This window comes from Tachyglossus aculeatus, chromosome 12 (assembly GCF_015852505.1).
Source record: "Tachyglossus aculeatus isolate mTacAcu1 chromosome 12, mTacAcu1.pri, whole genome shotgun sequence".
In the NCBI taxonomy this organism is placed as follows: domain Eukaryota; kingdom Metazoa; phylum Chordata; class Mammalia; order Monotremata; family Tachyglossidae; genus Tachyglossus; species Tachyglossus aculeatus.
Genome location: NC_052077.1, coordinates 16,979,432 through 17,003,034, shown reverse-complemented (window position 1 = coordinate 17,003,034; position 23,603 = coordinate 16,979,432). Strand labels below are relative to the sequence as shown.

The following is a 23,603-nucleotide window of genomic DNA, read 5'->3' as shown; positions in this document are numbered from 1 at the left end:
TGTTTTATAAAACATGTCACTTTGCTAAAATCTAAATTTCAATAACAAAATGTCTTTCAGAGGATTTTTCTTACATCTGCTTTTCAGAAAAGTGGCAATTACATTTTAAAAATGAACCAATTGTTTGAAGAAAACATTCTAAAATTCTTAGTTTTCTAAGTATAAAACAATTTAACCAGTGTCAGTCACTCACTGGCTAAGCAACAATAGGAACAGTCCCTCAAATTAGGACTGTCAAATTTAATTTATGGCAACCCTTATTTGCCAATAAAATTAAAAATTGCGGTCAGATTCTTTAAAAACTGACTTTAAACATGTCAACACCAAGCAATTTGTGGCAAGAATTACCACATATTTTCCTAAATTGCTTCTCTAATGCATTAAATAGCCATTACAAAGAAAAAAAAAATGTCCAGGAGCCACTACAGGACATGCGGCTATTTTAGATACCTGCCCAGGTTTGATGCATTATGAATTACCTTGCTAAGGACTACCTGTCTTTGGCTTTCCAACAAACATAGGTATTGAAGACAATGGCTTTTTACAGGGCATTACTATTTTTTTTACTAAGTCTCGAAATAACTAGGTCCTAATCTTTAGATCAGGATGCTGAACTGCATAATTGAGCATGACTCAGATGAACATGCCTCTTTCATTCAAGATGCTCATTTGGATCAAAAAGATATCCTACAGTCTATCATCTGCCAGAAAAGCATGTTATCTACTGAAAACCAAAGTGGCTGCTGGGAATGGTTAACCCCTAGAAGGATTCTGGTTCCATTTCTGGCATTCTCTCTTAAGGACAGGTTCATTAGAATAATGAGGTAGTGTGTGAAACACCACAGGAGGTTCTTATACCAGAGAGGGAAAAAAAAAGACAAAAAATCTGGGGTGCAAAAAGCATTGCCTGGGACAAGATGAATCAGAAGATTTAAAAAACCAGTATGTTTTTTAACACACATCAGATTAATGTGACATTAATGAACAGGTGAGTCCTTTCTTAGAAAATATTTCCTTCAGCAAGTAAAACGTCTCCTTTAAGTTTCATTTACAACAGTTGGAGTAATGAGGCTTTCTTGAAATTGAAAAAAACACCACAATTGAAAAGATCACCCCAAAGCCCCATACAGCATGCAGTACTTAAGTACATACCCTTTCTTCTTGTGGCAAAGTCACCTATGGTTTGTGAGTCAGTTCTCTCTAAACCATGTGGTTTAGGTCTTAAAATTTTAGGACTTTGACCTAATTGGTAAAAAGAAGACTCTCTTAATATAATGTTCTTTTTAAGATGGGAAAAAATGGAATTCTGTAATTAAGCAATCGAACCCTGTGCAAAAAGGTTAAATTCCAAAACCAGAGCAAACTGTGGAGAATTTTACAATCTAGCTGTGCCTCAGGCTGAGGCTTAAGCATCAGAATTTAGAGGAAGAAGTTACATGCAAAAAGCTTGTCCAAGGCAAGCAAAATATACATAAGCAAAGGGTTATTAGGGATTATTAAATATAGCAGGAGAGATTGCCTTAAAATAGTCGGGTTAGATTTCTTTTTTTAAGCATTTGATGAAAAATATCCCACCACGTTAGAAAGAAAAACTTCTGAGATGATACAAAGGACCACCACCACTACACTGAGGGAAAAAAAAATGGTTAAAGTGAAAATTTCCCCCTTATCTTATATAGGAAAGCCATTGTTTCCTGACCTCACCACTTCCTTCACCCAAATGGGGCACTTCTACAAATTAACCTTCCAACTGCTGGTTTTCACCCTACTGTTTTCAGAGTACAAGCGGCTCTAGAGGAGCCCATTGAACTCACAGTCACCTAGCATCCAGACCCTGCTCTCCTCCTTCTGTTCTCTTGGGGTAGTAGATATTCACCCGATTTTACTCTGGACAGTGGTTTACAGCTTGGTCTTTTCCCTGTCTGGGTCTGACGGCACCTTTATGTCTGGTATTTTTATTTTAAACTCCCAGACTCTACCATGAATCCCACCATTCATTCATTCATCCATTCAATCGTATTTATTGAGCGCTTACTGTGTGCAGAGCACTGTACTAAGTGCTTGGGAGAGTACGATATAACAATACACACACACATTCCCTGCCTGCAACAAGCTTACAGTCTGGAGGGGGACTAAACTACCAAATCCCACTGCCAAGGAGTGGTACCTGCATTTACAAGGACCTTTGAGGAGAATTCAATGGCTCTGGACTGAGGTGGGGAGGGAACATTAGGAGTTTCCCCTGGCAAAACACTCTAAGTTCTGCACATTCCCTTAAAACATCATTACATTGACTTGTGGGATTTGTATAATGCACATAATGATTCAGTCAATGAATTATTGATAATTACTGAGCACTCTGTGCAAAGCTCTGTACAGACCTGGGGAGAGTACAATAGAGGATGTACCATGATCTTATCTCCCAAAGAGCTTATAAAAGAACACACATCCATTACTTCTAGTGTCAGCAAAAACGAGTCCACTAGATTGTAAACTATTTGAGGGCAGGGATCATGTCTCTTTACTGTACTCTCCGAGCACAGAGTAAGCACTCAACAAAGATTATTGATTGATTGTATTTGAGTGCCGTCATTAGTTACCCTAGTCTCTTGACAGGTGGACAATCTAACCCTCTGGCGCCTCACTGCACAGTTATCAGACTTAGGTTCCTTGGCCTGGCCTAGATTTCCTGACTCCTCAACTTTTTTCTTTTTAGTTTTTATTTCCCTCCTTTGGGTACTTCCACACAAAACATCCTTGCCAAATCTACTGGCCTCTACTCCATCTCTACTCCTTCTCAATCTTTCTGCTGCCTTCCTCACTGTGGACCTCCCCATCCTCCTGGAAACATTACCCAACCTTTGCTTCACCGACACTGTCCTCTCCTGGTTCTCCTCCTATCACTCTGATCCCTCCCTCTCATTCTCTTTTACTGGCTCCTTCTCTGCCGTCCACCATCTATCTTTGGTTGGCGGGGGGGGGACGGGACGGGACTTTCAAGGTTCACTTCTGGGTCGTCTTTTCTTCTCCATCTATGCCCACTCTCTGGGAGCATTGATTTGCTCCCACAGCTACAGCTAACCATCTCAATGCAGATGATTCCCAAATCCACCTGGCCCAGCTCTGACCTCTCTCCTTCTCTGCAATCTCAAATTTCCTCCTGCCTCCAGGTCATCTTTACTTGGATGGCCTGCCAACACCTCAAACTTAACACGTCCAAAACAGACCTCCTCACCTTCCTACTCAAATCCTGCCCTTTCCATGACTTTCCTATCACTGTAGAAAACACCACCATCCTCCCAGTCTCTCACAATCTCATAATCTAGATGTTATTCTCACATCATCTCCTTTTAAACCCACATGCTCTGTGTCACCAAATCCTGTCGGTTCTACCTTCGCCCCATGTCTAGACTCCACTCTTTCCTCTCCATCCAAATTGCCACCATGCTCATCCAAGCACTTAATCATAGCCTACCTTGACTACTGCATCAGCTTCCTTGCTGACCTCCCTGCCTCCTCACTCTTCTATCTCCAGCTCCTACTTCATACAGACAGCTCATACAGACCTCCTGTGTGGGTCACTTTGTAAAAAAAAGTTGAGCCCATATTTCCCAACTCCTCAAGATTCTCCAGTGCTAGCCCGCCCACCTCTGCATCAACAGAAACTTACTGTGGACAGGGATTGTCTCTCTTTATTGCTGAACTGTACTTTCCAAGTGCTTAGTACAGTGCTCTGCACACAGTAAGGGCTCAATAAATACGACTGAATAAATGAATGCGCTCTCTCCCTCCTACCTTACCACTCTGATCAACTACAATCTAATTTGCACACTCCACTTCAACACCAACCTCAACTCTGTACCACGATCTAGTCTATCTTTGCTGCTGAGCCACTGCCCATGTCCGACCTCAGGTCTGGAATTCCTTCCCCCTTTAGAACCGACAGTCCATCATGCTCCGCAGAGTCACAACCCTCCTAAAATCACAACTTCCTCAAGAGGCCTTCCCTAACTAGGCTCTCATTTCCTCTATCCACCCTCCCCTCTATGTCAACTATAATAATAATAAAAATGACATTTGTTAAGTGCTTACTATGTGCAAAGCACTGTTCTAAGCGCTGGAGGGATACAAGGTGATCAGGTTGTCCCACGTGGGGCTCACAGTCATCATCCCCACTTTACAGATGAGGTAACTGAGGGTCCGAGAAGTTAAGTGACTTGCCCTAGGTCACACAGCAGACTTGTGGCGGAGCTGGGATTCGAACCCATGACCTCTGACTCCAAAGCCCATGCTCTTTCCACTGAGGCACACTGCTTCTCTATGCACCTTTATGCACTTTTACACTCCATATACTCCAGCTCCATAGCACTTATGTACATATCCCTATATTCTACAAGAGAAGCATCATGGTCTAGTGGAAAGAGCACAGGACTGGGAATTGGAGGACCTAGGTTCTAATCCCATCTCTGTCACTTTCTTGCTGTGTGACCCTGGGCAGATCACTTAATTTACCTGTGCCTCAGTTTCCTCATTTCTGAAATGGCGATTCAATATCTATTCTTCATTATACTTAGAATGTGAAACCTGGTTGGGGCAGGGCCTGTGTTCATCCTGAATACCTATCTATTCTAGCACTTGGAACAGTAGTTGGCACATAGTAAGTACGTAGCTAATACCACACATTAATTATTATTACTATTTCCCCTATCTGTAATTAATTTTAGTGTCTGTTTTCCCTTGTAAGCTCATCTCTAGACTGTGTGCACATTGCGGGCAGGAAATGTGTCTGTATTGTAGTCTGCCAAGCAGTTAGTGCAGTGCTCTGCACACAGTGAGCGCTCAATAAACACCACTGATCGACTGAATGTAGACCATAAGCATCTTATGGGCAGGGATGACATCTACCAATTTTTCCAAGTGCTTAGTATAGCGTTACACACAATAAGTCCTCAGTAAATACCACTGATTGGTTGTTAAGCCACTATTTCTCATTTCTTTTATCACTGTCTCTAGGGACCACTGGGAAGCAGGCACTGAATTTTTCCCATTGCAATTGTTGACTCCAAATAAGCGCCTCATCTCTGTGGGCGGTCCAAATTCCCCAGGCTCAAAGCCTACAGTGGCCTAAAGAGGTGTAGCTAGACTACTGTAAATAACACAGAACCGCACGGGGTTCTAATCCCAGCTCTCGACTTGTCTGCTGTATGACCTTGCTGTATAACTTCTCTGTGCCTCAGTTACTTCATCTGTAAAATGGGGATTAATAATAATATTGGCATTTATTAAGCACTTACTATGTGCAAAGCACTGTTCTAAGCACTGACTGTAAGCCTCATGTGGGATATGGATTGTGTGCAATCTGATTAGTCTGTATCTACTCTGGTGCTCAGTATAGCGCCTGGCATGTAGTATAGTACAGTGCATAGAATATAGTGCATAGTATAGCGCCTGGCATTTAACCAATACCATTTAAAAAAAATAAAGAAGGAAAGGCCCCATTTCATTTCTTGCCTCACAGGCCCAGCCTAACTATCCCCTGCCCTCAGTTAATGTTGTAATGTTGTATCTACAACAGTTAAATGCTTAAAAGATGCAAATCCTTTAAACAATGAGGAATATTCTACCACCATCCATGCATATTCAAAATATGCTTCATTGTTGGGGTGCTCAACCTCTGAAATGAAGGAAGACCAGTTTCTCTTGGGTCAGTAACATCTCTTTTTTATATATAAAAAAAAAAAGGCAACAGTGAAAGTTAAGGTTTAACTCTTGGAATAAAATATTTATTCAGATTATCATGAATTATTCTAAAACCTTGGTGACCCAACTGAGGTTTTGCTGAAACTGACAATCTTTTCCGGCTTTCTCAGAGAGCAGTGGAGACTGTCTTTGGAAATTTCAAAACCTACAGTAGCATTAGTGTTTATTTGCTTATTTCCTTAGGGGCCACTTCTATTTATAGGTCTCATGAAGAAAAGAAACTGCTATTCATATGTATAAATGTAAGAAACATGTATCCATCCCTTTGATTGGGGTTTTATTCCCATGGTTGACAAAAGGCAGTAACACTAGTGAAATTCACCACTCAGATATTTAAGATGGTTTAAACAATTACTGCTTTGTTTTTTGTGAAAGAGAGAAGTCAGTCAGTTAGCTATACGTAAGTCTCCCAAAGAAGATGAATTTAAAAAACAAGTTTCCTGTGTAAGACAGCTAAACAAGAGTACCAAATTTGTATTGGTATTTTTCAGTTAAAATTGCCAATAATTTTAAATAGGAGAGTCTGAAAATTACTCTTTGTTCTGTTCTATTTCTGGCCCTTTTCCTGCATTCCAGGGAACTAGTGAACATTTTTTATTGCCTTGCGGAGTGGTAGGCAAAGCTAAATACATTTTTCTGTGCCCCAAATGTTTAACTCTATGAACAGCCAGTTATCCTCCACGCTGCAGCAATCTAAGTGGTGATAACTTTGTGCAAGCCATTAACATTTTAATTTTTTTTGTAAAAATAGAGACAATTCCTCCACTGTCAGTGTTTTTAAGTTTATTTATACACTGAGAAAATAAATACGGTGTTCTCCATATAAGCACAGTGGATTGTTTGCAAATATGACAGTGGCTTTTCAGGTGCTTCTGTATATGTTTGAATGAACAATAATCAATGAAATTTACTTCCATAAACAGCTGCAAAATGTGTACATCACAACTGTTGATCAGATACTCTGTCTTGCTTGGAAGAATAATCTACATTACTGCTTCAGGCTGTTCAGTCGAACTCTTTTGTACTCTCCCAAGCGCTCAGTATAGTGCTCTGCACACAGTAAGTGCTCGATTAGTACCATTGATTGACTGAGTGATTAACTGCCCTCTCTCTCCTACTACCATCTTTCTGTCCTTCAAAGATACACTTCAATTTTCCAGAGGAAAGGTTATAATAATTTGAAATGAGCCCGCTGTTGAGTACGGACCGTCTCTATATGTTGCCAACTTGCACTTCCCAAGCGCTTAGTACAGTGCTCTGCACACAGTAAGCACTCAATACGACTGAATGAATGAACCAATGAGTTTAATACTTTTCATTCAAACAAACCTCAAAGCTGGATTGAAGGCAGTAACTCATAAAATAATTCTCAAAAATCAGTATTTCTTTTTTGTGGAAAGAAGTCAGATTCATTCCACAGTTTCCAAGTTTTAGTTTCCTGACTCCCCAACACGTGACTGCTCTAAATAAGTTACCCATACTTTCCTGAAGAGAAAACAAGGTAGTTTACAAATTTCTGTACTGGGAGAAGCAGCATGGCTCAGTGGAAAGAGCACGGGCTTTGGAGTCAGAGGTCATGGGTTCAAATTCTGGCTCCGCCACTTGTCAGCTGTGTGACTTTGGCTAAGTCACAACTTCTCTGTGCCTCAGTTACCTCATCTGTAAAATGGGGATTAAAAGACTGTGAGCCCCCCATGGGACAACCTGATCGCCTTGTAACTTCCCCAGCGTTTAGAACAGTGCATTGCACATAGTAAGCCCTTAATAAATGCCATTATTATTATTATTATTCCCCCATTAAACTGTAAACTTCTCAAGGGCCTATTCCTGCAAGCATCGAGTACAATGTTCCACTCACAGGAGATGTTCAAAAGATAAATTCAAGAAAAAATACACTAAAAAGCACTATAAAATATACTTTATAGGTCCTGAGGAATGGCAGGTAGTATCATTTTCCTACTTTAATAATATCCTAGGACTATACCTAACTTCTTTACCATTTCCACTCTGAAAATGAATTATTTAGCCAGTCTACCCTCCTAAACAGGGTCAGGCATGTTAAAACAGCCCTTTTTCTTACCTAGCAAAAATCATTATTCACTCGGACATGTGGCTTTTTCAAGGCTCATGTAATCTACGTACGGAATGTACGATATCCTTCGAATGTCTCCTCTGCCTCCTAATCTCTATATTATGGAAATTTTCTGTTCCTTTTCATCAGAACCCATTTTAAGCACACAAAAAAGGAAGCCAACAGTGTGGCTGACTGAGTAGCTTTCAGTATTTTTCACTACCCTAAATGTACATGACGATTCAGGTTCTTCTGGCCTTCTTTCTTTGATCCATCTTGCTCCACCGAGGAGCATTTTCTTATTTTTAATATTTGCCATGTCAAAACCGAAATCAGGAGCAACCAATTTCTCTTGATTCCAAAAAATTGCCACCCACTCTTGCTTGGGAAAATAACTTTGGATCGGGAAACAAAAATCCATCCATGAAAGTGAATCCCACAACACAGATCCCAATTTAGCTCCACCACTACATGCAGCTATAAGAAGCTAAAGCAGCAAAAAAAATATATATATATATATATGTATATATATATAAAGCAGGATTCTCTTATAGTACCAGCAAAAATGCAAAATTTTCTCAAATTTATACTCTCCACACCCACTTGAAGTACATACTTACAGTGGCTCCAGCTGAGCTTGAACAGTGAAAAAGGCAATGTACAAAATCACTTACCTGCTTTCGTAGTTCTATGAAAGTAACATCCTTGCATCAATGCACAGCCTCGTATCATGGGGCCTTCAACCAAACGTCAAGTGTGCCCTCAAAACTCCCAGAAATTACTGGAAGTCCCCCAATTGAGGGAGCAGCTGTGAGCCAGGAGAGGGAGGACTGTTACAAAGAATGCATCATCACCTCACACTGCTTGACCCCGCTAAACTTAAGGCTTTTAAGTGCCCAACATTTAGAATACAGAGGGGCAAAACATCGTAATCACTCCTCACTGGCCGGTCCTGGAAAAAAAAACCCAGGGCTGCACTATTCTTAGATGACAAACAAACACTGTCTTTTGGACTGAGTGCCAAAAAAAAAAAAGGCATCAATGCAAAAGTTGTTCCTCCTTTAAATAGACTTAGTGGTATGAGGGATATTTTGAACAAAAATAAACACTGACTACCCAGGAGAAGCCTGATGTAGGGCAATGAGGAAATCAACCTAATTACTCCTACTGCTGATATTGATCAATAACATTTACTAAGTGCACAGGACGTGGGTATAAAGATCAATGACTGGCTCCCTCTGACAGCTGATTTCTTCCAGTAGTGGTCAGTGCCATATTTGTGAAGTCCCACTTGATGCTGAAAAGTTACAGGTTAATATTTATGTTGTTTGTATGCAAGAGTTTATGAACGAGTTTATGAACCATGCCCTCAAGGCAGAGGGCAATGGCTTCAGTGATCAGATTTGCTATACATGATTATAATTCTTAGGATTCCAGATTGCACTCATTTCTGCCATAACGGGTGTTTTCAACACACATCTTGGTTAGCATAAGATTAGGGAATTGGGGACTGCAAGCATCGTTGGTCTCGGAGTGACGCGTTATTGAACAAACTGCTTGCGTGGAGGTGCTTGGCATCGGAACAGATGAGTACTGCCACAGTGATTTTCCTTAACATGAGATTTCACAGGAACCCACCCTCCTGTTAGTGGGTATAATTCCATTTTTCTGCTCTGGAACAAAATGAGGGGATTCCGTATCATCTCAGATTGGGAGCTCTCCTGTGGTTCTTAAGTATGCCAAATGTTTAAATTAGTCAGAATTCCCAAAAATGAGTGGAGAAAAAGTTTACAATTTAGAACCTACAGGTTGAAAAAGGCTTCATGGGTTAAAGTTTGCTGGCATGCACTTGGGCTGCCACCCCGAAGATGAAACATTCTACACTCAGCTATTTTAAGCTGGTCAGATTTAGCAGGATTTATATCAACTACTCAGATATTCATCTTGTTGCAAACCCTTTTAATTCCGTTTATAACATTCCATCTCAGAAAGCTCTTATAAAACGACGGACTGGGTATGGAAAAAAAAGGAAGACTAATGCACGCTTTAGAGTATTTAACCCTGTTCTCGAAAGACCACGAAAACTAAACGCTAGAAATACGGTAGGAAAAATGAGCTCAATTCTTATCTTTCTTTACTTTTCCTAAATCTTTAGGCACCACCATTTCTTTACTTCTTTAATGGCTTCCATCCGGGAATGTGTCTACCAACTCTGCTGTACTATCTCAAGTCCTTAGTTCAGTCCTCTGCAAATGGTAAGTGTTCAATAAATTCTACTGATCGATAGGTTGATCTCCTCAGCGCATCTCTTTGTGGGCATGAGAAGATGGGAGACAACCTGGATCGATTCCACTGTGCAAAAGTGCAATAAGCAGTGGTTTGAAGGCACCAGTATTACCTCCGAAATAGGATGACATTCCCCAGAAACATAAAGGGGAATCGGCAGTGGCAGATACAGGCTATGACAGATATCCCAATTATGGCTCAACAGCTGCTATTTCAAGTTGGAGGGGGCTGGATCTAGACATTTCTAAAAGCCAAATGATCCAACACTGTGGATTTATGCAGTGACTTACCGTTAGAGAAATAGCACAATTGACAATCTATGGACATTCTTAAACATCCTGAAGTCTTACAAATAACCTACACCTTATTAAAAAAGAGTACAAATCACTTTGGCGATTACGTTTTCCAGTTTTTTGCTTAAAACAGTAAAACAATTTCCTTGAAATTTTAAAACATATCAACGCTTTACACCAAAATGATTGTTTATGCAAATACTGCAAGTTTAGCAACAGAGGGGGAAAAAGAGAGATAAGAATAACATGACAAAATAACCCAGCCCTCTCAAACTTGGTTACATACACTAAGTGAGGAATATCCTGAGTTCTGTATTAAGTGCAAGAAGTTTCAGAACCTTTGTACACTGTGGGAGATTCAATTACTCAGAAGTATTTTAAAAACTCATTTGACTACAAACTGCAGCAGCTGGCATCTATAAATGACGGAATAAATAAGACTAGTGTTTTACTCTGTTGAACCCTCACAATGGGTGTGAAGGTAGCCACAGAAACTGGTTATCACGTCCCACGATGGTGATTCAAACCAGTTTACATTAAGAATCCGCTAAAATAAACTCATGTTCGCATGTATGTGTTTTAACAAATGAAACCTATGCTTTAGCAACAAGTTGCACAGTAGGATATTGTTTGCCAAATGCATTTGAGATGGTATTTTTGAAGTCATATAGTCTAACGGCTCCCAGACATTACTTCCTAAAAAATGAAAACCCACACATTTAATGTGATGGGAAGTTTCTAGGTCAAGTAATTAATCGGCACTATTTGTTGCAGCTTCATTTTTCTCAACCATAATCTTTAAATACATTCTTGGAAGCAGTGTGTCTCAGTGGAAATAGCACGGGCTTTGGAGTCAGAGGTCGTGGGTTCAAATCCCCGCTCCGCCACTTGTCAGCTGTGTGACTTTGGGCAAGTCGCTTAACTCCTCTGGGCCTCAGTTCCCTCACCTGTAAAATGGGGATGAAGACTGTGAGCCCCAAGTGGGACTACCTGATTACCTTGTATCCGCCCCTTAGAACAGTGCTTGGCACAGAGTAAGTGCTTAACAAATACCAACATTATTATTATTATTCTCATTCCCAATATTTTTTCCTCCAAAGTTAGAGGTGGAAAGTAAACACAAAATCCAAAGTACTCTGAAACAATTAATCACACCTCTCCTACTACAACCAGTTAACATGGAGAACTCCCTGCATTTAGACACAGTTAAAACAAGGAAAAAAACAAAGACTCCTTTTGCTCCAGTGTCTGAAATCTGTTCGGATTTCTGCCAAACCTGTTCTCCAGTGCTGCCAGCTGTACAGAGAGGTACGTTTCCTGTTTCAGCTTTACTTTGTTGATTTTCTCAAAACTACAGAGGTTGTTTTGTGCTTTTTTAAAAAGAATACCTAAAATAAATGAACTAGCAAATAAAAGAATGAAGTTCCAAAGGTTTTTTTTTTTTTTTCTGAAATGCTAAGGCTCACTATTCCTTACAAAAAAAAAATAATCGGGGCAAACATTCAAGGTTTGGAAAACAAGCAGCTTTACAATCGGTTGGAAAAACCACCAAGTTGGGGCCACTTTTTCCAGCATAGTGAAGTGGATAGAGCAAGAGTCTGGGAATCAGAAGGTCATGGGTTCTAATCCCAGCTCTGCCACTTGTCTGCTGTGTGGCCTTGGGCGAGTCACTTCACTTCTCTGTGCCTCAGTTACCTCATATGTAAAATGGAGATTCAGACTGTGAGCCCCACATGGGACAGGGACTGTATCCATCCTGATTTGCTTGTATCCACACCAGCGCTTAGTATAGTGCCTGGCACATAGTAAGCGCTTAACAAATACCATAATTATTATAATAATAATTATTATTTTTCCAAGTATAGAATATTTTAACCTGATGGCATCGCTGAGGTTCAGGGTCAGTTCATTTTGAATACTGGGGATATTTTAAATATTTTTTAAAAAATAAAGTTTCAGAAAGTTTACATGTTAATTCCATTTAGCTTACTGAAACACAACATCATGACACTGCTTTTGTAATTACAAAGTCTCATGTGCCAGATACAACTGCTTGGCTTTTCCTTAAAATTATACGGTTATAATACTGGGTTGTTATTCCCCAAGTACTCTCAGATGATGTATCTCATTTTACCCTCACAACAACCCAATGAGAGGCAGGTAGACAAGCAGGTATCATTATCCTCAATTTGCAGGTAGGGAAACTGAGGTAGGGAGGGGTTAAATGACTTGCCCGGTCACCCAGCAGGCCAGTCTCAGAGCTCACACTCGAATCTGTACCAGTTCAAACATCATTCAGTTGAATTCTTCGCATAAAGAAAAGCGATGAAGGATACTTTGGAGTTCCAATCTCACGCAGTCCTTCGACGGTGTTTTTAGAGATAACAAATTTGTGTCATGACTAACAAATCTCCAAAGGATCTTCAAGGGTATTTAAGAGTCTGCGGAGGGCAACATTTGGCTGGCGGGTTCTGGAGGGGGAAATGTAGTGAAGGACCGGTCTTGATGGAGGATTTGGCTTTTCTGGATAGGGCTTGTTCTTTTCAGGGGAGAAGAACGGGTGATGAGGACGGCTGGCTGGGCATGCCCCTTTGTGCACAGAGCCACGGGGAGGGGTGGTTTAGGATGACCCTCATGAAATTCCACCCACAAATTAGTCCACACAGGCCCCAACCCCAATCAATACTTCTCAAACTCTCTGCAGGTATGGACCAGTTTGAGTCTCACAGAGTACAACAGTTTACATGTCATGACACGACTGCCTGGCTCCCACTAGTTTGGGAATAAAGACACCCCCCTCCCCCTCGCCCCCACCATCTGTACAATTAATAAGGGTGCCAGATTCACCAATGGCTAATTAAAAGGCCAAGGAGACCCAGAGGGGCCTAAAACAGCCATATTTAGGCGGTCTCGCAGATTTTCTGTTCTATGACCAGAGATTGGACCTGCTACCTCTACAATCATCTCATATGAGGGGGCGTGGTGTTGACCACATACGGATCAGGAGAGAGGGTGTACGGTTTAGCTCAATTCGAGCCCACTCCTGGAAAAAACAGTGGAAAAATTTCTTCTCCCCAACTCTCCTAAAACCGTGCCTTTTGTAAAAAAGCAGCCTAGGACTGCTGAATCACTTTTTGCTAGCCCCCCCTGGAATTTGTGCCTGTCTGTTCAAGGGGTGCATTTCTCTTCTCGATTGGACAAGGAAGCAGAAGAGGCCCCCTCTTTTATAATGGTATTTGTTATGTGTTTATTATGTGTCAGGCACTGTACTAAGCACTGTGGTAGATACAAGCTAATCAGGTTGGACACAGTCTATGTCCCACCTGGGGCTTGCCGCCTTAATCCCCATTTTACGGACAAAGTAACTGAGGCCCAGAGAAGTTAAGCGACTTGCCCAGTAGACAAGAGGCGGAGCCGGGACTAGCACCCTGGTCCTTCTGACCTTCAGGCCCATGCGCTACCCTCCAGGCCACACTGCTTCTCCAACCTTCTTGTATGTACAGTGGGAAGGAGACTGTCTTTCCAGATTACATTCACACACGCAGGGATGAGATCTCTCTGGCACTTTCCACTGAGGGAGGGAGAACCTGGTAGGGAGGGAACACTCCTGAGAGAGTGGGAGCTGTTCAGGATATGGCATGGTTCTGTGCTAGTTCTCATGCCATCTGACATGGTGGGGAAACTCAGAGAGAGTCCTGCAAAGTCCATCTCCTTATCCCTCCTGCAGAAGTGGTAGGAAACTGAAGAAAAACAGATATATCCTGCCTCTGAAGGGGTGTGAAGGGAAACAAAGAGGTAGGAAATGAAGCCCTCTTGTGTGATTCATGGAGGTGGAAGGATGGGCTCACCAGAGCTGAGAGCCAGCAGGTCCAACATATAAAGATAATGATGGTATTTGAAAGGAGCTTATTTTGTGTTATGCACTGTACTAAGCCCTGGAGTAGACACAAGATCATCAGATTAGACACGGTCCCTGTCCCACTAGGGCTCACAGCCTAAGCAGGAGGGAGAACAGGTACTGAATCACCATTTTACAGATGAAGAAACTGACGCACAGAGAAGTTAAGTGACTTGCCCACAGCAGACAAGTGGCAAAGCTGGAATTAGAACCCAGGTCCACGAATTCCCAGGCTTGTGCTCTTTCCACTAGGCCACGCTGCTTTGCTTTCACGGCCTGTATCGATGACCGAAAATCATTCCATTTCTCTGCTGGAGTGACTAACACCATTCCTCCAAATGCAATTACTAGTCTAGGGGTGCTCTACGCAGGCCCTAAAAGACCCACCCTACTCTTCGAGATTAAATTTAATACTATCGTCCAGGAAAAAAATGGACCCCATTTGGCTACGTATTGAAAATGCAGACTTAGAAAAAAGTGATGGAATCTCTCAAAAGTGCAATGAAAAGTGTACTTTCATCCTTAAAGAGGTGCTGCGTGAAATTCTCCAAATAAAATTCATTATCTAAGAGAATTCATTTTGGCTCTGGCATGCTCAAAGTAAGAGAGTTCACTTAATATCTCTTAGTAGCTGAGAGTTTAACATTTGTAAAAAAGCAACCAAAGGAAATGGAATAAATGAAACATGTAATAATAATGATAACCTAATGTCAGATTTTAATATTAACTGACAATATAAAATGTCCTGAAATGCCATTGCCGTACTTTAGCTTTATTGAATAGACACTGCCTACAGAAGATAACCACATTAGTTCCACTCAGTGCTAGTCGATACTCTGAATTTTCTTGATTATGTTTAGGTTTAAGTAACATTTGGCAAACAATGCAAACACTTCAAGGCTTTAATAAAAACAAAACAAAAACAAACCCACTATGTGCATGCCTCAAATCTTTTTCCAAAAATCTCAAGAGTTAGATGTGTCCTAAACCTTACATGTCCTCCCGAAAGGATTTGCAGAGATATACTTTACACCAAAATCATCACTGTACTTTTAAATTTTGACCACAATGCTGCAAATCAAAGCTGCTAAGGAAGAAAAGACTTAGAGATACACACTAACCAGCAGCACATGCCCAAGATCATGTACGAATTAAATAAACTTTACAGTGACAAATCTGACTCATTTCTCTGGCTGTGCTTGAAAGGATTTTTAATCAAAAACATGAATATTTTCCACTGAGACTAGCATACCAAAACAGCAGGTTCCTGATATGTTTGAGTTTACTAGGTTTGAGTAAAATGACACACAGTTTAATAAAATCCCTAGGAGTAACTGAGGCCCAACTCTATAGTCACAATCAAACCAAGGTCCTCCCACCCACCCACCCACCCACACAACATTAATGTTTGGCATAATCTCTCCAATTCCATTCTGGAAACTATTCTGATGAAATGCTCTTATGGAACATGTAAGGAAAAGTGCAAAGAGTTGAACAAAGTTTCTCGAGCATGCTGTTCTCACCTTTTCTGTCTGGCTTGAGGTTCCTATCCACCGGTGGAGGTTCACAGTCTGCTGCAGGCACTGGCCTTCTGGGAGGGGTCTTTGGACTTGACCTGAAGCCCATGTGAGCAGGAGGAGGGACTTGCATTCCAAATGATGAAAAATCAAACGTGCCTGGTGTCATTGGTACATAGTTTGCTTCCTGGATTGGCTCAGTGAGACTGCTGGAATGCTGTCTTGACGGCGAGTTGGGATTCATTGGGACATAGTTTTCATCTAGTTCTTCACTTGACACACTTCCCACTGTCAACATGCTTTTGTTTTTCTAGAACACACATAGACACACACACACACATGCACGACTTTTAATATCTGGTCGGCAATTACGGTCAGATGTGAAATCCCAGTTCTTAATCCCACTTACTCCAAAGGCAGGAATGAAACTACTCTTAAGCCTTAGCGCTGGATTAGTGCCAGAGCAGAAGGAGTGCTTTGGGTCATTTTACAGTGCACCGGGGTTCAGTCATACTTACAAAGTGGTTATGGAAGCCTTCAAGTGAGCTAGATCTATCGCTTGGAAATGTTCGGGGAATATCATAACAGTCTTGAGAAGTAGCATCTAAAAAAGAACAAACAAATTATAGACATTTCCAAATTCTGGCAACACTCACTATTCAGGATTGCGCTGTTGTTGTTGCAACAACAACAAAAAAATCAAAATGAAAAAGCCTGCTCTCATAAAGACCTGAACTGGAGAAGACATGAACTTGACCTGGAACCGAGAAGAGAGAGATGGCAGACGGGCTCTTTCTATCAAGAAGCAAAATCAACGCTCTGTGAAAACGAATCGAAGTATATCCTGAGCCAGCCCTGCCAAGGTGGGCTCACAGTGTACTAAACCAGGCTCAAAAATGGGGTCCACAGGCCTGGAGCATCTCCACCCAAATGGATACGCCCCCGAGGGGCGGATGGAACAGGCAGTGAAGCAAGTTTTTCCTACCTACCAGATCTCACAGCTCCAGGACTATGAGAAGCCTTCGGAAAAAGAGGAGAAGCCAAGAACCCATGACATTCAACGTCAAGATGATGTTGAAGGGCAAGCTAAGTCTGTAACTAGTCTATTTCCATTACACCCACCTGATGCATAGAGGATTCAGATCCTCTGCCTGGGTCCTTTGAGTCTCCTGAAAGACTAGAGTTTGCAAGACTCCCCCCAGGATATGCCAAGGGAAACTCAAAAAAGTGGGCAGCTTGTTAACTGCCTTCTATGATGCTAGTCTCTGGAGCTCCAGGTGTTACCCCTCTCTACCTGCAAGGGAATCAGAATTCGTGCCTAGGAACTTAAGGAATCCACGCCATTCCTCCGGGTGGCTACAGTCGCCCAGAGAGGGGCATGGTCAAAGGAGAGTGCTTCCAAAAAGGCCTGAGGGAGGAGAAACATGGAGGGCTAGATCCATAGAAGAGCCTCATAGTGCGGCTACTGCTTCCATCTTACTCCCACAGAGACGGTGTTAGGTGGAACCCTGCCCTCCGGGACCGATTCCCCACCGCATCCCACCCCACCATGGAAGGCACAGCTTGGAGACTGTGTGTAACAGTTGTTGAATGAAGCTCCCACCCAAATTCTCACTGCTACTTCTGTTGCCCCTGCCACAAAGACAGTGGCCTAGGCCAGGGAGAAAGGTGGGTGTGCCAGGAATTGGGGCATAGTCCCCCAGGATTTTTCTCTGTTTTACTGCAGCTTTATGACCCTGCGAAAGCAGGAGGGGTGGGGAAGGAGCAAGTAAGTCCTTTGAACTCCCTCAATAAAATGCAAGGAAGTTATCTGAGAAGAACAGGGGTGAATTCTAGAGTCAGGAGGAACTTTACAATCTAGTCTCCCTTTTGAAAAACTTAAGTGAGAGATTTCCCCAGGCTCTCACATCCGTTTTCTTTCAGTTTTCTTCTTTTCCGAATTGTCTACTTTTTTTTTTTTAATTGGCTTGAAGAGAAAGCCCAGGCAAGAGAGCAAGGGAGATCTGGCATTTACTTCACTGGCATTTACTTTACTTCACTCCCCTTTCACTCCTCGAGGCATCTTGGCTGTATCCATGGCTACACCCAACCACCAGCTGGCCAGTGGCAGTTGAAAATGGCTGAGGACACACTGAACAACAGTCAAAAGAACTCATCCAGGACAAGATGATGTCGGGGGATCAGGAAAGTTACTTAAAAAAAAAATGAGAAGAAATTCACAGGGAACCCAACGCAGGCTGATCTGAAATAATTTTTAGAATGATATTTATAAATAACTAGGAGGGAGGAAGGCAACTTACCTATTTGGCTGGCCAGCCACTCATGTTCACTCAAGCTCTTCCCTTCCCAGGAAGGAGGGGGTGGGGTCAAGCAGGAGTAAAGACTAGAGGGCCACAGCCCCCCAACTTCCCCTCAAGCCCCCACCCTGAGCCCCAATGCAGGGACAGGATAAATTTGGCTGCTTCACTTCCCCTCTCCTAGCATAGGGTCCTTCTGGGGAACCAGAAGGTATAAAAGCATTCCTCCTCCTCCTCCTCCTGAATCAGGGAGTGGCCAAGTTTCTGAAGGAGTGGGGAAGTAGCCTCCCCACCCCGACTCCCGGACACCTACTAGCCTGCCCCTGTGATTTAGGCATCCTGGCTACAAGGATGGACTACTGCTTGGGCAATCCCTCATGTTTTACCAGGGGACCAGATTAGAAGACAGACCCTCCGGACAGGGCAAACCTCCTGTTATTATGCTCGGGCAAATTGTACGGACGAAGAGTGGCTTCCACATGCCAACCAGTGCTGACCTTTTCGTAATCTGTTCAAATCCACAGTGGAAATGGTATTACTACGTGATGGCGGCATCCCCGCTGTAGGGATACAGTAACTATTGTCAGTGTCTGAGGCAGTGCGGGTTATGGTACACGTTTCCACAGGGGATCGATCGTGAGCTGGGTGGGGTTTCGGAGGCCGGGGTGGAGGTATATCCGGAATAGTCTCTAGCTTGGACGTCTGTCCCAAGGTTCCGTCTGGAAAAGTTCGTGGAATCTGGTAAGTACCTCCGGGTGTTGGGGGAATGTCATAGCTAAGAGAGACGTGCCTCATTTGAGTCTCTACTGATGCTGCTCCAGATGGGGTATTAAAAACGTAGAGTTCTCCGTCTGCCTCGGTGCTCGATGGAGAAGCTGCTTTCGGCAAAACGTCATGGGAGTAACTCCTCGGCAGGTTATAAAGGCTGGAGTCTATAGAAACAGATGCAGCACGGGAGGGCGGGGAGTCGTACATGCTTGGCTGCTGGAAAAAGCCATTCACTGCGTGTTTGCCCTGGGAGGAACCTGGATTTTTGTGAGACGGGACGTTGTCATTGCAGTCTGTTTCAGAGGAGGTGGTTTTCGCAGACTCAGCATGGGGTCTATATAAAAATAATCAATCACAGAACGGTTAGTATAACAAAAGGCACCTTTTCACAGTTTCCACAGAGAGCAGTCTCAATCAAAATGCACAACTTAGCTTTTCCCTTTGGTTCTTGGTGTCCTGTTAAACGAGCTGTATGAATTAAGAGAGTGTATCAGGCTGCTGTAGCAGCCCCACACAAAACCCAACCCCCATTCACTTCTGAACAGGCTGGGTTGCCTTCTTTGAGATGCTTTTCAGACAACAGCCAGTAGGGTTATTTAACTAGGAAAAAGAAATGAATATGACGAGTGCTTAGTACAGTGCTCTGGATACAGTGAGCACTTCATAAATGCCATCGACCGACTGATTCGATATTTGACAGAACAACATCTTTTCAGCTGTTTTCCTTTGGACACTGTACAAGAGTCCATGGAAAATAAATGTCACGAATCTGGTTAGTCCCTCCACCTGTGATCTAGCAAGGCCTTGCCTTAGAAAGTGAAATTGCAAAAAAACACGGCTGGCTACAGTGTGACGTTCAGAGAGGACGCAGTTCTTCCCCATCAGTGTGGCGTAGTGCTCGGCTCTGAATTAGAGGCCCTCCTGGATGGAGAAGGGCTGGACTCCATTATAGAGGGGCACTTCCACTCTGAGGTGCCCCAAGCATATCAGTATCTTGGGGAGTGGTGATGTTCAGGCTGATCCCTGGGGACCTCAAACAAAATGGTTGGGAAGCACTGGTCTAGGCAATGCAGCAAGCTTTATACTTTTCACCTTCTCCTACTGAACTGGACATTGATTCCATTTCATTTTAAGTTTCAGGATCTAACCTTAGAAGTCCAACTATGTAAGTACCACAAAAAGGGAACCAGGCACACATACAAAATCTCTCAGCCAGCAATGAGCAATAACGACTTGCGATAATGACCGTAGTCAGGTCTTGTTTGAAATGGGTTTTGTGCTTTTGTTGCATCTTTAACTCACAACATTAATAACACTTAACATGAGGACAGCTTTCAACTCTTCAAAAACATTCAACAGTGACCCATTTCTCACCGCAATCAGAAATTATGTATATAGCTGCAATTTATTTTAAGGTCTGTCTCCCCGTTCAGACTGTAAGCTCCTTGTGAACAGGGTACATGTCTACTAACTCTATTACACTGTACTCTCCCAAGTGCTTAGAACCATGCTCTGCATTCAGTAAGCACTCAATAAATCCCAAAGATTGGTTGAAATTAAAGATGCAACAGGAGCTCAAACAACTCCCACAATCAAGTCTACCCAAAGCCAAGATTGTATAATAAACTCTACCCATCACTGAACAAGACATGCTTATGATCTGCCTGCCATCTTAAAATGCACTGCTTCTTTGAATATTGTTATTATTATTACGATGATGGTACTTTAATTGTTCCTTTTGGCAAAATGCTATCAAAATGGAAAAGAAACCTGGAAATTTGAAAAAAGGAAACGATTTTTAATAAATGGTTTCTGCTCCTGTCTAGGACAAAAATCTGACACCTTTTAGTGAAACAAAGGCACTCTATTTTTTTTTTTAAGAGAAACATAGTTTTGCAATGAAATATTTTCAATTTTTGGGTCTCTAAAAATATTAATAGTCTGGGCTGACAACAAGACACTTGCCTGCTACTCAGTGATGAGTGAAAATATCAAGGCTGAGAGAGCTGCCCCCTAAATCCTATGAGCAACTAGCAAACCAACAAGGAAGCAAAGAAGTATTGAGAGGCAGTAAACAAACAGATATGCAGAGGCAGAGCACACCAGACCAATGACAATCTTATTTGATGAATTAAGCCACCAGTTGTTGATCCCTGTTTACAGGTATGGCCCCACCTCTGCCTCACAATGAAAAAAATCTCAGTAGCACAGGTAACCAAATTAGGGTTGTGCAATTTTTAGACACTCACAGCAAGCCATGCATAACCGAATCAGGATTTTATCAAGTGAACTAGAGATTTTCAAACTCTCTCTAATTGATTTTTCACACAGATTCAAACCAACCATAATACACTCACTGCAATGGCATCTTTTTGCTTTCAAAATCTTCTAGGAGTAGATATTCCTCCCCTTCTTCAGAGACAAAAGATGAGCCTTGGCTGTTTTGTAATCATATGAGAAATGGAGCAAGATCACCATTAATTAGTTAGTGAATTTGGTAAGCAAATGATACGCTGAGTCTAGGCCACATAGGGAGTCTTTGACTCCCAGCAAGATGAAGCTTTCAAACAATATAATTTTTCTTTTTTTAAGGTGTCCCATGAAACAAAACTGTTCCCATGAGGCAGCACTGCAATGATTGTCATGCTTGTCCCTGCACTCCAAGCTCCTGCTGAGTCTTCAAATTCGAGGGCAACAAAATATACCGACACCAAGTTGCAAAAAGAAAAATGATTCGGGTTTACCTTGCAGGTTCAGGCTTCTTGCTTTGACAGTTGATTAGCAACAGGTAGTCCTGGGGATCATCTTGTATAGAAAGAGGCTCCATATGTGGGGGCAGATGAATTAGTTGATAAGGAGGAGGTAGAGAGCCTAAGGATGACTCTGCCTGCATAGATGGGGGTGAAGTATTGATAGCTAAAGGCAACTCAGCAGATGCTGGCAAGGCTCCAGGGGGTTTCACAGGATCTAAAATATAAAAAAAAGTCACTCTCAGTTATTCCTTTCCCATTTCTGAGGGAACTTATTCTTTGATCAGGCTCCCTACAAGCTTAGGGAAGTGAACCTGTGTCATTTTTAAGACTCTGACAATCTGTTGAACAAATCCTCCATGATTGTCGAGGGGATACACACACATAAAAAAAACCCAACCAAACAAACAAAAACACAAAAGAGGAAAAAAGAACCTCCCGAAAGAAGTAATTCCCAAGGGGGCATTTTCTTCTCTTGTCGCACCAGGAATCTGGAAAGAGGGATTCTCCATTCAACAGGATCTGAAAAGGCCTTGAGTGACACTGCCCTTTTGCCAATGTGACAGTCCTATGACCCAGTTATGGAAACTTAGATGTTTTCTCTGATCGGAGGCAAAGAAAGAGATGCTTAACAGGTCCAGCTAAACCACAGAGCAGGCCAATCTGTTGCTTAGGGCCCTCTGTTCCCACATACAGCACTGTTAGCTGTGCTCCTTCTCGGTGTCAGGCATTTCAGCATTTGGCACAATCAGTTTTCATATACCGTGGGGGCTGTGTTCCTAGAGAACCTCACATTACAGAACACTCACGCTATGGGACTCATGCCTTGACTGATGCCACCCACATGAGCAAAACTGCATCGTGTTGTATCCAGACCGATGTATGTTGTGTGAAGAACATTCCCTAGGAGCTTTCTACCACAAACATGTAATGGAAACAGTCTCTAGAGAACTGACTGTATTAAGAGGCTGGACTAGAGCCTGTGTCGTAAGAAACTGAAAAAAAAACAAAATTCAGCTATGGTTAGGAAGTAAGCAACTCCTGGTATAGACACTCTCCCACAATGTCTTTCACCTGTTCTCAGTTCCAAGTAAAAACTCCATCTAATTCTGGAGTTCTTCTGCAAATTGGAGCAAGACTTCAAAACACCATTGCCTTTCCTGTTTCTTCTCTTAAGAGCTAAGTTTTCATATTTTAACCTCCTTTTCTCTTTCAAACACTACCTACACTATACCCGTTTCCTAGGCATTTATTGATCTTTTAAGCTCTTTGTGGGCAGGGTACGTGTCTACCAACTCCATTGTATTGTACTCTCTCTCAAGTGCCTAGTACAGTGTTCTGCACAAAGTAAGCACTCAATACCATGGATTGCTGGCTGCAGGTCTCTTGAATGGTTTACTCCGGTTGTAAAATGTGAAACGATTCTCAGACACTTGAGCATTTGTAATACTATGAAACAAAATTTGTTGTAACCAACCACAGACCATACGCAGGACTGCACGGTGGCATTTTCCTAAATCACAGTGGCGTGCGAGGCAACTCTCTCCCCTCTCAAACATAAAACTTAGCTTCTCAGTAAACAGGTGGCTGAAGTTTTGGAAAGGGCTAGGGGCGGGAGGGGAGAGGTATTTCTAGCTCACAGTGTTCAAGTATAGTGAAAGCTCCATTACAATTAGGATTCCCCATGGGTTAAATCCTATCTCTGAAAAAGGGTGATGGGCAAAGTCTAGTGGCGGAATCTCAGGGAGCCAGAAACCCCAATACTGGGTTTGCTAAGAGGACATCTTAGGAATGCATGATATTTAGCAAGAACTCACCCCACAACTTGAGAAGCAGTGTGGCCAATTGGACAGCACACAGGCCTGGAAGTCAGAAGGACCTGAGTTCTAATCCTGACTCCACCACTTGTCTGCTGTGTGGCCTTGGGCAAATCACTTCACTTCTCTGGGAGTCAATTACCTTA

General features: G+C 42.3%; 1 protein-coding gene across 1 annotated transcript in view; it reads right to left on the bottom strand.

Moving 5' to 3' along the window:
* Positions 1–23,603, bottom strand: part of GAB1 (GRB2 associated binding protein 1) — a 154,205-nt gene that overhangs the window by 9,609 nt on the left and 120,993 nt on the right. The window contains 5 exon segments of the mRNA XM_038754984.1: positions 1,153–1,242; positions 15,832–16,135; positions 16,344–16,429; positions 18,620–19,224; positions 21,635–21,857. Coding sequence (XP_038610912.1) covers positions 1,153–1,242; positions 15,832–16,135; positions 16,344–16,429; positions 18,620–19,224; positions 21,635–21,857 — 1,308 coding nt within the window.